At 42.6% G+C, this 15,252-nt stretch overlaps 1 protein-coding gene and 1 long non-coding RNA gene across 3 annotated transcripts in view; one reads left to right on the plus strand and one right to left on the minus strand.

Annotated features, from left to right (window-relative positions):
* LOC308592556 overlaps nucleotides 1-5,377 on the minus strand; it is a 48,292-nt gene extending 42,915 nt beyond the window's left edge. The window contains exon 1 of the long non-coding RNA XR_014010545.1: nucleotides 5,240-5,377. This is a non-coding gene — a long non-coding RNA (uncharacterized lncRNA). The remainder of the gene's footprint in view (nucleotides 1-5,239) is intronic.
* MYOM3 (myomesin 3) overlaps nucleotides 1-15,252 on the plus strand; it is a 47,531-nt gene that overhangs the window by 2,888 nt on the left and 29,391 nt on the right. Inside the window, exons 2-11 of one of the 2 annotated variants that reach the window (XM_081204056.1) lie at nucleotides 1,503-1,637; nucleotides 2,224-2,298; nucleotides 3,993-4,152; nucleotides 5,575-5,732; nucleotides 6,301-6,396; nucleotides 7,053-7,141; nucleotides 9,137-9,181; nucleotides 13,220-13,360; nucleotides 13,886-14,047; nucleotides 15,099-15,240. In XM_081204056.1, the coding sequence (XP_081060182.1) occupies nucleotides 1,531-1,637; nucleotides 2,224-2,298; nucleotides 3,993-4,152; nucleotides 5,575-5,732; nucleotides 6,301-6,396; nucleotides 7,053-7,141; nucleotides 9,137-9,181; nucleotides 13,220-13,360; nucleotides 13,886-14,047; nucleotides 15,099-15,240 (1,175 nt within the window). In that variant the 5' untranslated portion in view covers nucleotides 1,503-1,530. Of the gene's footprint in view, nucleotides 1-1,502; nucleotides 1,638-2,223; nucleotides 2,299-3,705; nucleotides 4,153-5,574; nucleotides 5,733-6,300; nucleotides 6,397-7,052; nucleotides 7,142-9,136; nucleotides 9,182-13,219; nucleotides 13,361-13,885; nucleotides 14,048-15,098; nucleotides 15,241-15,252 lie in introns of those variants that run through there. The other variant, XM_081204055.1, reaches the window with a different exon arrangement.

A 15,252-nucleotide genomic window follows, 5' to 3' on the forward strand; every position in this document is an offset into this window, starting at 1 on the left:
GATTGCCAAATGTGCCACGTGGCCCCTAAAAATCAGGGACTCCAAGTACTATATATTTAAAGCCACATCATATCACTTTAAACCTTTGTGATTTCCCCCAAAGAATTCTGGTTACTATAGTTTATTTGCGTAAGAAAGCAAAGAGCACCTAAGTGGATCAGTCCAATGGCCTATCTAGTCTAGTATTCTATTCTCACAGGTGACTCTGGGATTAAGCATAACAAGACTTATGAGGAGACCCCTGGTCTCCTCACAGAGCTATAATTCTCAGAGTGGTTTAACAGTTAATGCATAAACTTTTGCTATTGCTATCTAATAACAGGTGTGTGTGTGTTTCCTCAGTAGCAGGAAAAATATACCATGTGTCCACATTGGGTCCACATTGTACTCTCTTTTCGCAGAAGTCATTTTGAAGGTACCTGCAAATTTTACCACATAACTTTCTTTCTAGGAGGGCTAGAGACTAATGTCTTTTTTAAAATTAAAGCTCAGAGTCTGGGGAACTTGCCCAGCAGCTCCAGTGTAATCCTTCAAGGGCACTGGGTTGGTGACCTCAGTGCTAGGTGTTACAGATATCAGGTTACACACCTGGGATTCTGGACTAAAGAAGCAATGACGTCATTTTTTATAATGTACAGTCTAAATAATGTCTTAATTAAATCTAAATAAAGTCTATAATGTAATACTAAAGACTACTAATTTATTTATATCCATTTCGCAGCTGCTAAGTGTTATTTTCATCCCGAATTTAAGACAATTGTCTTTCCACTTGCTGCAGTTCTTATGCTTCCTCTTGCCTGAGCCCTGTTGATGCAAGAGTGATGGGAACACATGCACAGTTAAGTCTGAGTGTTTTGTGTTCACTGCAACAGTTTAACACATGGGCTATTTTAAAACCCGTTACTTGCATTCAAGCGTAAACAGTTTATTAAAAGTATTAGCCTCAGATGTTCTAATTAAAACAGAAAATGCATCTTCCAAACAGAACTTGAGACACACAATAAAACCAACATGCCAAAGACAAAAAAACCTATTTAAATCCAGTGAGTTAAATGGGAGTTTCATTTTACAGATTTGGAGACTGTGTTGTCTAAGAAGTATTTTGAGTAATTTCTGAGATAATTCACCTGAATAATTTATCTTGGTTTTAACATATCTAGGTGGGGCTTATTGTCTGTTTGGTTGTAAGTTGCTTTGGGTTATTATGGGCAAGAGAAAGCAAATAACTAATTAACTAACTGAATGAATGAATGGGTGAATTAGTATGTGTCTTCTTCAACAGGGATGGGTAAATTCATCAATTTTCAGTTCTCTCAGTTTCTCATTTTTTCCAAGCAAGTTCTTTACATTTTTCACATCATTTTCCATTTTCTTTTCTAATGTTCTCATAAAAATACACCAGCATTTTAGTCTGAATTTTTCAATACATAAAAATGTCTCTATGCAATTTTGTATTTTTGTCTATTATTTTCATGAACATTTGATGTTATTGTTTCTGACAGGAATTCCCTCCCCTTATAAGTGTCCATCATGGAAATCCGAAGCTTTTCCCACCACAGGGAAGAGGAGCAAAAGGAGGAGAGGCACAGAAATCTACAAATGAGCTCTAGAACAAGGAAGGCAAAGTTCAGGACCAGGTTAGCCAAGGAATGAATGAAATGACAAAACCCAGTGCTCTGAAGTGTTTTATATATATATATATAGAGAGAGAGAGAGAGAGAGAGAGTGCGTGTGTGTGTGTGTGTGTGTGTGTGTGTGTGTGTGCGCGCACACACACAGTAACAGTGAATGCCAGAATTTCAGATAATGTAAACCTTTTGTGATAAATTTTGTGAATTCACGAAAACTAAGAGCGAAGCTTTGGGAGATTCACAAAACTCATTAGGGATTGCTAGCATTCCCATGAGAATGTCACTAAAGTTTGGATATTCAGCATATCATATGAGTGGAGTTGCCATTTGTAATGCCAGGAATCTGAATTTAAGATTGGACAAATGGGAAACAGGGAGAGACTGAAATTGACAGATCACCCATCCCTAACTGAGTATAGTGCTGTTGTATTTAGAAACAGGCTGGGGGTTTTTGGCACCTCTAGTCCATGTGAAACATTTTTGTTCTTGAACTTGTCCCGTTACATATCTCCCTCGCTGCACCTTGTAGTACTTCTTTGGTATTCATGAAATCTTTCATTTCTATCTGCTTTCTCAACCTTGGGGGTAACAGTGAAGAAGAAGAGGGCTTCACACGTCTGGATTTGTCCATAGCATCTGCACTTGCATTGACATCGGAAAAATCATGGTAGGTCCAGTAGCTTACTAGAGCAAACTTTTCCAAAATTCTAAAGCATAATGAGTTCAGTTAGGGTCAGTTATCTTAGTGATGGAACCGTGTACATTTGCACTTAAAATCTGTCTGCTGCGTGAATGTGAACTGATATCACCAGCAAACCTTTGGACGCATTAATTTTCTGGAGCCATACCTGCGAGCATAAGAAGATAGTCATGTGATGCCCTCCAGATGTGGTTCAGCTCTAACAAATCCCTGGTTATTGGCCATGCTGACTAATGTGCGTTGAGAGTTCAAACGTATCTGGAGGGTACCATATTGGCTACCCGCCATCTAGAGCCCTGCTCATAGGTTAAGAACATAAGAAGAGCCTACTGGACCAGGCCAATGGCCCATTTAGTCCAGCCTCCCCTTCTCACAGCGGCTAACCAAATGCTTGTGGGAAACTGGCAAGCAGAACATGAGCACAAGAGCCAACTCCGCTCCTGTGGCTTCCAGCAACTGGTATTTAGAAGCATTAGTGCCTCTGACTGTAGAAGCAGAGAGAATGAAAAAGGATAAAGATTGCTAGTTCGGGCAAAACCTGTGTGGGAATGTTCAGGGGCCCCCAAGAGGATATATATTGTTTATTAGTATCCTTCCTAACTTGCACTAGCAAGTGTTAGAATTCCTGCTCCATGATTGCAGTCATGGGATTGTTGTCTATCACATGATGGTGTATGTTTTGACTCCACAGAGTGGGAAGTGACGGAGACAGGATGTTTGTGTTACTGTGTTCCGTGAAGAGGGACTATTGTCCTTTGTTCTTTCTCTTTGCTGTCTGATGCTAGAGAGAGAGGGAGCCATGTTACAGTGCTCCGTGTGTGTTTATATGGAAATAAAGTAGATTAGCCAAAATGAGGTCTGTTACGCAAGCTGAGAAGACTCTGCGGATCCCTAAGTGTGCCAATGTCTGTTGGCATCGGTCGCTGTGATGTTCGGGCAGAAGAAAGCTTTTGAAGCTCCCGGATGATCAACCAGGAGGGAGAGAACATGCCAGTCGGGCATGTGTCTCTGCCAGGGTCCTACTCGAGTGTAGGACGAACTCCTGACAGCAAGTTCCTTTATTTAGCAGAGTGCATTCCCCTCTACACAGCAGAAAACTAGTTGAAAACTCATGTGAGTTTCTTAAGTGATTCAGTCTGGCTTGTCCAGATTGAAATGTGTTCTAATATTTTCCTGATAAGACCCTTTGAATCCCTCCTAAAAGAATAAAGCAGTAAAAAGAAAGTTTACTCACTATCAGGCAAAGCAAAATGTGATCCCTGAAGGCAGGCTTTAGGCTTAAAGTTACAAACGTATAAAAGAGGTGTACCCCATAAGGGAGATGACCTGAGGGACTGCTTGGCTGGCAGCCAGCAGTTCATTCCAGGAAGTTCGCAGGACGAAAGGAAGATGGAAGAGGAGAGAGTGGCAGCATGCCTTGTCCTTTTACCAGGTCTGGAAAGGTCACCCCCACCCACTAGTCACATGCAAGGAAGGATGCTCCAGGCCAGGAGGAACAGGAAGTTTCGCCTGGCTGGACCAAACATTCCTTTGCATGTCCACTCTAGGAAAACAAGGAATGTTGTACTTGACTGCTCTCAGTGGATTACATCCCACAACCTGAACCCTGTGAGAGGACATGGAAAGCTGGATGCTATATATTTAATGCTTTCTGTCCCCAGGGAAACGAAAATGAGGCAGAAGACTACTGTTTTGGAGCTAGAGAAAAGAGGACAGAAGAGAGTTCGTTTTGGGAACGAAATGGAGAAACTGGAGAAAACGGTCATTTGGAACTGCCGGGCCTTGCGTGTGAGAGCTGACAAAAAGGCTCTGCGGAGGAAGGTAAGGGGAGGAGCAGCTTAAAGTGGGTTGTTTGAGAGTCAAGAGCCAGCAGCATCCACAGAGGCAAAGTTCATTGGGCGGATACAAACTTTCAGTGATACTTTTGCATAGCATTTCAACTCACATCCATCCACCAGCTTGGGGCCAGTCTGGAAGCTTGCAAATTGTACTATGAAGATCAGCCTCAAGGCTGCAGCTTTGCGGAGGAGGAATGTCTGGCTCTGCGCATGTGTGGATACTTTTCCATTGCTTTCTGGCAGTGATTTCTGCCCGAGCAACAGATTAAAGTTATGTATGTTAGATGGGACAAGAAAGGGTCGGCGCTGCGTGGTTTGCGAAAAGAGAGCCTGACTGTTGTATGTAGATACTCTGTTGTTATAGCAAGTGGGTTAACAACCAGCAGGTAAAATAACCAAGCCAGGAAGGAATCTCAGTGTTCATTGACACCTCCTGGTTAGTTCTGAGTCCTGAAGCCCCTTCAGCCCCATATGCACTATACATTTAAAGCAGTTTCATCTCACTTTAAACAGTCATGGCTTCCCCCAAAGAATATTGGGAACTGTAGTTTAAGGGTGCTGAGAGTTGTTAGGGGACCACCATTACCCCACACAGAGCCCCAGAGAAGGTGGATTTACTGTTAAACCATTCCAACCATTGCAGCTCTGTGAAACAGTACATTATAAGATAAAGGAACGTGTTAGATTTCCAAAATTGTGGACATGCGACTTCCATACAGTGGCCACTTATATATCTCCAGAAAGGATGGGGATGCTCTCCACTAACATTTACTTGGAATAGATCTGCTGAAATTAATGGACCCAAGTTAGCAATGACCATTAATTTCAATAGGTCAACTCTGAGTAGAAGTTAGTTGGATCCAGCCCAGGAGGACAAGTATCTGCATATAAGGATTTATATGTATAGATGCAAATTTCTATGATTTAAATAGAAATACTGTGACAGGTAAGCTGCATGTCAGACATCGTCCTGTAAATCATTTGTTTATATCCCACACTTTTCAGTGGATATACCTTTCCTAGCTACAAAGGTATATATTTGGATTTAGTGCACCGAGGCGGCATCTTACCTGCACAAACTTAAAATTTACAGTATGCTCCTGAATCCCTCCCATGAAAGGCTGACAAATTTAAGCTTCCTGGGAGAGCTGTTCCATGAGATACTTTCACAGGCTTGACGCTCTGTCTGAAGCCTTTGAGAGCTGCTGCCAGTCAGTGTACACGATACTGAGCTAGGTGGTCTAATAGTCTGACTCCATATAAGGCAGCTTCCAGAAAGGGCCTGCCTGATTATTCTGTAGCAGAAAACAGAAGGGTGTTAAGAGTTGCCTGCCCAGTTCCTGCAAGTGTATTTATAGAACACTAAGATAAAAGGTTTTAAAGCTGTTTGTGGTCCTTGTCCTAGGCTGAAGCAAAGGCACAGTTGGAAAAGGAGGTCATGGAGCTGCTTTCTTGCCGGCCGCCCATGTTCTGGATCCCTCTCCGGGCTCACGCAGTCTGGGAAAGAATGAGTGTCAAACTGGAATGTACAGTTCTGGCTTCTCCTCTGCCAGAGGTGACTTGGTGAGTGGGCAGAGATGGAAGAATTCAGTTTCAAGAGTCCCCTGCAATTAGGGCTGCGGGTGTGGAATGTTATTCAGTTTGCATTTAAAGGTGACCCTGCTAAAACCACTCTTTTTGCAGCAATATGCAAAGGGAAACCCCGTCATTCTTTTGGCATTCATACTTCTCTGAAACTTGAAATGAAGTTCTCCGGCCAAGTAAAGTGTATGAAGATGTATCTGCTTGGTTAAAGCGTGCACACAAATGCATTTATTAGTGAAAATGACACAAAATGCATTATATTAGGAGAGATGGCTTGCAAAACAAAATGTTTATTTTAAAAAAACTGCATACAGAAATATGCTTCTTAGGGGAAATTGGCACTAAAATGCTGACAAATTATCATGAGAACTTTCTTCTGTTTCTTAAAAAATCACAGATTGTTGGGGAAATATGGAGCACTGAATTTAAAATTGGCAAAACGATAAACTTAGATAACCAAAATTTACAGATTCATCCATCCCTACCTGAAATCTGGCCTTGCTGCTTCTTTTCATGTCTCTGTGTTTGTTTATTTGCACCTGACTAGGTATAAAAATGGAGTTCGGATTGACCCTCGTCTGGCTCCAGCGGGGAAATATAAGATGAAGAATGAGTTTGGAATGCTGACTTTGGACATCAGCAGGTAACGGACTTGCACGAAAGCAAGGAAAAGCCAGATTGTGATTTATCTTTATTGAAACATCAGGTGCCATTTCTCCTCTGAGCTTTCTGCAGAATGTCTTAATAGTCCAACCCACAGGTATTAAAAATAAGCACACACTTGTATATTAGAAATCGGGGCTTCTGGACTGAAAGCCGTGTGGCACCCCAACACTTTCAAGAGACTGCGACCCTCCCAGCCTCTTTGTCTATCCCTTGATATTCTCCCTAGACCACGCCCCATCCCAAGCCCTGCCCCCTCCCTGGCCCTCCTCTTCACCCTACACAAGTGCCTTTGCCTAGCTGGAATGGGTCCTTGAAGCACAATGATGGCTCTTATTTCCTGGTTGAAGGATGAAGGTGTGTGTATATGTATAGGTGTACATTTCACTTTTGTGTGGTTAGAATACAGCCTAGCCTGCAAAGTTAAGAATCTCCACGTCAATTGCTTCACCCACCTTTGCCTCTGGCCCCAACCACCACTTGAATGTGGCCCCCAGAAGGTTCCCCTCAAGAGATTGCGGCCCTCTGGCTGAAAAAGGCATCCTATTCCTGCCCTTGGACTGGCGCTCATTGCTGTTGAGGCCTCTTGGGGCCCCCTCAGAGCCAGGTGCTTTTAGCTTCCTCTCTTTCTTTCAGGTGCTCCTTGGACGATTCTGCTGAATACAGCGTAGAAGTGAAAAACGCTTATGGCGAAGCCTACTCATTTGCCACAGTGCTCGTCAGGAGTAAGTGGATGTGGGAAAGGGGGAAGAGATTTTCTTTTCTCTCTAAAATGCTTTAGGACTCTCTCAGGAACCTTCCTTGCAGCTTCCGCGTTGCAAAATGTTTGGGGTTTGCACATCATCTTTGTTTCTCATTTGCGAGGAGCTAATATTTTAGCGTGGTAAAAGCTGTGCTTCTGGACTTCCTGCTTATTGACATTAGGCAGGTGGCCATGCTGTATCATTTTAGACTCCTGTGGGAAAACCTGTTTATTTCAGCAACCCTACCTAGGCAATATAATTGAGTTATGCATATTTGTTTTTTAAAGTTTTACTGGTGTTTATGTTTCATAGAAAAATTTATTTTGACCTTGTTCTATTGATAATTTAGTTTTTGTTCTAAATTCTTCCGCTTAGAAGCCACCTTGGCAAGTAAGCAGTATATAAATTAATAAACCATCATCATAATGATAAAACAAAATTTTTGTTCAGGAGCCTGAAGAAGTTCCTTGCAGTAAAAATGGAAATGGAAGACTTTCCATGTGATGCAAAATTACCTTAATCTGCTGTTATAGCAACGACCCATTGTAACAGAAGCAACATATAATTTAATCATCCACAATGTTTACCAGATTGTTTCCCGTGTTTACTTTGGTTCAGGCCCCATCTGTTCCATTATGGATCCCTGTAACCCACTGGGATTTTTCTTTGGTGGTAAATAGGAGATTTTCCTCTACAGCTATGAGGCCAAGACAGTGAGATCTGCGAGTGACCTCTAAGCACATTGTGGATACATAGGGCCTCTCTCTTGGGCAGCGTTCTGGTGCTGTCCAGTTGTTCTGGACTACAGCTCCCATGATCCCTGGGCATTGGCCATGCTGTCTGGAGCTGATGGGAGTTGCAGTCCAAAGTATTTGAAGGGCACCTGGTTGGGGGAAAGTTGCTCTAGATATCTAATGTGAGTTCGCAGACCTGCTGCCTTCCAAGAGTGCCTACCTTCACTTATGCTCTGCCTGTATACTTCAAAATAAACCAAACAATGCAGAACTCTCCAAGGCATTAGCACCCTCTCATCCAAAGGAAACCCACCAGAACTGCTTCTGGAATTCTTCAATGTTGATACGAGCATAGGAAGCTGCCTTATTCCAAGTCAGCCCATGGACCCATCTAGCTCAGGATTGTTGCTGCACAAACTGTTAGCAGCTCTCCAAGGTTTCAGACAGAGACTGGTCTTTCCCAGCCCTACCTAGAGAAACCAGAGATTGAACCTAGTCCTTTTGCATGCAAAACTACTGAGCTATGACCCTGGGGGAAATGGGGAATGTGAACACTGCTTTGGAGGATCTGCTGATCAGCTCCTGGGCATTATTATTTAGAGAACTGAAATACAATTCTATAAACCAGGAACTGGGAACCAATGGCCTTCCAGATGTTGTTGGATTCCAACTCCAGTCATCCCTTACCATTGGTTGTGCTCACTGAGGATGACCAACGACTTCTGAAGGGCCACAGATTGTTCATCCCAGCTATAAGTATATATAATGCCATTCTGACAAAAGAAGAATGGCAGACGAAATTAATGGACTATGCAGAACTGGACAAAATGACAGGAAGGATTTGAAACCTGAGGGACCAAGATTTACAGAAGATTGGAAGAAGTATATGAATTATTTGAAGAGCAACTGTAACCAACAAATTACGCTAGCAGGACTACAAGAAGTTTTGTAAGGAGAAATATATGAAGTGTTACAAAGTAGAAAAAGATAGAGATATTGGTTATGAGTTTGAAATGTAATAGGGAAAATAAGAAAATAAGAAATGCATATTAAGAGATTAGATTGGAAAATTTTCAGACAGGACTGATGGGAGTCAAAAAAATTGAATAAGATGTAAAAGTATGTTTAATTAGTGTTGAAAATGATATGTTAAAACACTAATAAAAATTTATAAAAATAAAATAAAAAATAAGTATATATAATGCCTATCTCATCAATTCCCTTCCTCTCTTTTTTTTGGTAGAATATTATGGAAAGGAGTCTGGATTTGACTCAGAGATATATAAAAGTAAGTACAAAACTTTTCTTCTTTTGTGGTTTTCTCTATATTGGTTTAGCCTGGCATGTCACTTCATAGTACAGTTTGGGGCCATTTTGTTGCCCAAATGATGAGATGGGAATACTGGGGAGAAAGCAGTTGCATAGGTAGCCAGGGGCGGAGGAGGGCACCCATAGGGCGTCACGGGGCTCTGTAGGGCAGCACGGGGTCTGCAGTGTTTTAAGTTGGCTGCTTTGTGTCAGGGGAGTTTGTGGACACCACTGCAGTTCCTCAGGGGGCTCAACAACTTCGATTTCCCCCAAAAACGCTCAACATCTTTGGTCCGCCCCAGGTGCTGGCAGGGGTTGCTATGCCACTGGAAGAATGTCTAAATGGTGACTGGGAAGCAGGTCTATGTCTATTCTGTGGAGAGAGAGAAAGGTTCCTGTTCCAAATAAGCTTTACTCCAGGGGTTGCCAACCTTTCAGGGCCTGTGGGCACATTTGGAATTTTGAGAGAGTGTTGTGAGCACCAGTCACAAAATGGCTTCCACAGCAGACGGCAGGGGCACTGGGTCACGGAGCTAGGGACGGCTGACACTCCTGTGACGCCACCCCATAGCCGGACGCATCTGTTTGGGAAAATATAAAGATTTGGAAAACAAACAGACACATTCTGAATTGAAGAAGCTGGAAAAAACCTGCAGTATGTACAGTCTCTGGTGCAAAAGATCGAACTTCAAAGAGATCCTCATCATGACGTTTGGAATGTGGAGGGGCTTGGTATGTAAAAAAAAACATTCTTTTATCCTTAACATCAACAATCCGTAATGCATGCCAAGTCTCATTAAGAACTTAAATTGCTCTTCAAAAAGTGAGTTCAGATGGACTTTCATATATAATTGGGATCTATTCGCAGCCACTTCTCTTCTAAGACCGGAAATGTCTGTTAAAGACGAAAACAAAGGACAAAAGACAAAATGGAGTCTCCCACCACGTAGTTATTGAATATCTGAAATACTTCCCTGATTAAGAGAAACAGGAGCTAACGGATGGTTGGTTATAAAGACTGGAAACAATATTACATATACAACTGTTTGCAAAAAGATGTTTTTTTGATTACGAGCGAGAGAGGGAGCTAAATGGATGTCTGGCAGCCCCCTCTAGGGCCCGGAGGGGGGACTGGGAAGATTCCAAAGGCCAATTGATAACTGTCTGATATATGGCTACATTGCAAACAGTCTGTTTAAGATAAATCAACAAGGAGGGTACAGAAGGAAATTTCTCTCTGTCTCTTTGATAACACCTGGACAGGAAAGATTAGCGATCTGGGAGCTGCCAAAATAACAACTCTCAAAGAGCTGGACAGAACTTTGAAATTGGATGCAATTAAATGAAGCGGTGCAATGAAAAAACAGCTGAAGGAGTACAATATCTGCACTCCATAGGGAAAAAAAAGTATCGGTTTTCTGACATGAATGAGGATCGTAGAACCAGAGTCAAAATGTGGAAGGGAAAAATCGGACATGGAATTATGAATAACATTGAGGATGATGAGAGGCAGGACTATGATGTTGAATGTACTTCGAAATTCAGACCGTGGGAAGTCAAAACAAAATTATTACAATTTGGAAGACAATTGGACCTTTTTTATTTTAGTTTTTTATTTTTATTGGATCTGATTTGATATGTTAATTGGATGTTTTTATTGGAAAATTAATAAACGCTTAAAAACAAACAAACAAAATGGCTGCCACAGGATTTGTGGCACAACACATTTGCTCATGGAGAGAACCTCTTTGTACTTGTTCAGAATGGAAGAAGGAGGGTAGGTGCAAGCAAATCAGGATGAATGCTAGAAGCTACATAACCTCCCTGCAAACATACCAGAATGAATGTTCAATAAAGTCTGCACACTGTATAAACTCCAAGTAACCGTTTTTGTAAGCAAATCAGGATAAATGCTCAATAAACAAGTTGTCTGGAGGAGCCCTAAAGTGGGTTTAAAAATAGCATAGATATGTACATGACCCCAGTCAAGCTAGCAAAAATTTACCATTTGCCTGACAATAAGTGTTGGAAATGTAAAGAAATTGAAGGTACTTTCTATCACCTTTGGTGGACGTGCCCGAAGATTAAGGCTTTCTGGGAAATGATATATAATGAAATGAAAAAGGTGCTTAAATGTACTTTTCCTAAGAAACCAGAGGCCTTTCTCTTGGGCATTGTCAGCCAGTTGGTGTCAAAGAAAGATAGAATTTTCTTTATGTATGCTACTACAGCAGCAAGAATACTCATCGCAAAGCATTGGAAGACTCAAGATCTACCCACTCTGGAAGAATGGCAGATGAAAGTGATAGACTATATGGGACTGGCCGAAATGACTGGCAGAATCCGTGATCAGGGGAAAGAGACGGCGGAAGAAGATTGGAAGAAATTTAAAGTTTATCTTAAGAAATATTGTAAAATTAATGAGTGCTAAAATGTCGAGATTTGAGGGGGGGAAAGGGGTTTACAGCTGAAAAAGATTACCGTATTTTTCGCTCTATAAGACGCACCAGACCACAAGGCGCACCTAGTTTTTGGAGGAGGAAAACAAGAAAAAAAATATTCTGAATTTCAGAAGCCAGAACAGCAAGAGGGATCGCTGTGCAGTGGAAGCAGCAATCCCTCTTGCTGTTCTGGCTTCTGGGATAGCTGCACAGCCTGCATTCGCTCCATAAGACGCACACACATTTCCCCTTATTTTTTAGGAGGGGAAAAGTGAGTCTTATAGAGCAAAAAATACGGTAAGTAAAAGAAAAGAACAAGGGAAAAATTCGATAAAATTAAGTGTTAGGATTTGCTGAAATAATTTTGGAAATTGGGATGTAGAAAGGGGAGGTATGGGGAAGTCGACGAAGTAAGGTTTAAGAAAAAAAGGATATGAAATTATACATGTTTGTAAGTGTCTTTGTTTGTTTGTTTGTGTTTATAAAAACCTTGTAAAACCAATAAAAATTTTATATAAAAAAAATAAAAATAGCATAGATATGATTGGAGGAGGGGGTTGTATAGATGCCCAATAAAAATAATGAATGAGTCAAACACAGCAGTTCCACACTTTCCTTAAACTGGATGCAAAGAGCAGAGATTAGCTCCATGCACTGCCTTCTGCTTGTGAGCTTGGCTGTTTGTGGCAGCCGAAAGCTGCAGACATCTAGAGAGTTCTAACACAAAAGGAAAACCGGAGCAGAAATTGTTACAATTCACATGTTCATTAGAATTCAGGAATGGAAATGGTTGGGTTTTTTGATCTGCAAACGTGATGTAAATAATTAGTTGTTTTCTGCATTGTGTTTTACATTTCACTTCCTCTGAAATGCATTTAAATTAATTAATTGCATCATTAATCACACTGGGATGTGGGTGGCGCTGTGGTCTAAACCACAGAGCCTAGGGCTTGCCGATCAGAAGGTCGGCGGTTTGAATCCCCGCGATGGGGTGAGCTCCCGTTGCTCGGTCCCTGCTCCTGCCAACCTAGCAGTTCGAAAGCACGTCAAAGTGCAAGTAAATAAATAGGTACCGCTCCGGCGGGAAGGTAAACGGCCTTTCTGTGTGCTGCTTTGGTTCACCAGAAGTGGCTTAGTCATGCTGGCCACATGACCTGGAAGCTGTACGCCGGATCCCTCGGCCAATAAAGCGAGATGAGCGCCGCAACCCCAGAGTTGGCCACGACTGGACCTAATGGTCAGGAGTCCCTTTACCTTTACCTAATCACATTAGTTTTGGCCATAAGAGATAGTGAGATGATCAAAGTTAGGTTTTAGCAGAAGCTGAACTGTAGCTGAAAGGAAATAGCACTGATTGTGATGAACAGATCGTTGAATCATAGAATTGTAGAGTTGGAAGGGACCACAAGGGTCATCTAGTCCAACCCCCTGCAATGCAGGAATCCTGCCCACAGCTGTCCCTGGGTGGGCTCAGACCACCAACCTTTTGGTTAACAGCCAGATGCACTGGATGGAAATCGCTATCTCCTTACATCTGGCAAGGCCAGATGCTCTTACCTAACATCTTCTCTTTTTAGAGTCACTCAGGGACCTGGAAGCTGACTTTGCTAGCACTCTGAGGCCTGTCTTTTCCAGAGAAAAGGAGCCCTTCACGCTTTGCTGCACTTTTACTTCAGACTTGCAGGAATACCAACGAGACATCCGCTGGTTCAGAGATGGTCTGTATTTGTAACCCCTCCCCCCCCCAAACCCCCCCGACCATCCATGACTATTGCCATTTGACAAGTATTAAGAAAATCCTGGCCCAAGACATTTTGTTGTCTGAAGTGGGGCCCCAATACAGCCAACACTTCGGACCAGGGTTGGAATAATTTTTCAGCCTGAGGGCCGCATTCCTTTACAGGGAACTTTTTGGGGGCCACATGGCTCCTGGTGCTACATACCTGGTTCCTGGTACTAATTACAGGAAAATTTATCTTGGGGGTAAGGGGGGAAAGGCACCTGGCTTTTCCCAAATGAATGCTGGAAGAAGAGATTAAATGAATTTGGGGACGAAATTCTTAAGCAAATTATCCAAGATTGAGTGTTTATGCAAGAATACCCTCTGCATTTAATTTTCCATTAACATTCCCAAATAGCGCTGGAATTATAATTTCACATTCTGAAATTTTGCTACGTTTTAGCTCTGTTAGGAAGCCACCGACCAGGTATGTCCTCAGTTACCATCTTTCTCTTGCGCTCAGGTGAGTTGCTGAGAGATTCTGATCGCCGGCAAATAAAGTGTGAGGCCCAGGAGGCTTCCCTGATAGTCTCTTGCGCTTACAAAGAAGATGAAGGGTTTTACAGCATCCGCATACCGACACATGATGGGTACAACGAGCAAAGAGCTTATGTGTTTGTTAGGGGTAGGTGCACTTGTTTGCTGCTGTTTGGTGATGGCATTGTTGTATAATTGTAATTTACAAAGGCCCTAAAATGTCAATGGTCTGTATGGAACTAAAAAAAAAGTTGGTTCTGCTTAGAGCCTTACAGTTTTTAGGGAGAAAGCAAAAGCAAAACCACAGGTCAGTGGTAAGGAACCTCTTGCCTACAGACTTAGGTCCAGCAGGTCTTCCCATTTAGCCTATGAGGCTGTTTTGGCAAAGCCACATGCACCAGCCCTACACCTGATGCCATTTAGGATGTCAAGTGCATGGCAGGTAAAGATGCATCTGGGCTGAAAAAGGGTTCGCAAGTGCCAGCCATCAGCTGATCAGTGGCACCTTCACAGCTCCTTGCATTGTGCTTAGTGAGTGCCATCAATCAGCTGATTTTCAGGGCTTGCAAAGAAGAGTTTGGATTTGATATCCCACTTTATCACTACCCGAAGGAGTCTCAAAGCGGCTAATGTTCTCCTTTCCCTTCCTCCCCCACAACAAACACTCTGTGAGGTGAGTGGGGCTGAGACACTTCAGAGAAGTGTGAATAGCCCAAGGTAATCCAGCAGCTACATGTGGAGGAGCAGGGACACGAACCCAGTTCACCAGATTACGAGTCCACCACTCTTAACCACTACACCACACTGGCTCTCTGTGCATACTGCTTTGTAAGCCCTCCTGATCATCTGATTGCCAGGGCTTCCGTGCACAGCGCTATGCAAATCCTGACAACCAACTAATTGTCAGGGTTTACAGAGCGTTGTGCAAAAATGAGTCACCTGTTGTCATTGTGAGATCGAGTGAATGGTCCCACCTACCTTTCAAGCTTGGCCGGTGGGTGAGTGGGGGGAGATAAGGATCCAGTCCACAGGTCGGATTCAGTTCCACATACCTACTGTAGGCAAATTTTGTACAGTGCCTTCTCTAAAACTTTACCGTGCTTTCAAGGGCCAGAAGATAAAACTTGGGAGCCATTCTAGCTTATGGGCCAACCTGACCTACAGGAAACCATCTAAGCATGTTTTTTTCTTATCTTTAGATGCCGAGGCTGAAACTGCTGGAGCTCCTGGGTCACCCCTCAGTGTGCAATGCCATGACGTGAATAGAAACAGTCTCATACTTTCCTGGATTACTCCCAGTGATAATGGTGGAAGTCCTGTCATTGGGTATTACATTGAGAGGTCTGTCCTCAG

The sequence above is a fragment of the Podarcis bocagei genome (assembly GCF_964188305.1).
Source record: "Podarcis bocagei genome assembly, chromosome: 7".
NCBI classification, from domain to species: Eukaryota; Metazoa; Chordata; class Lepidosauria; order Squamata; family Lacertidae; genus Podarcis; species Podarcis bocagei.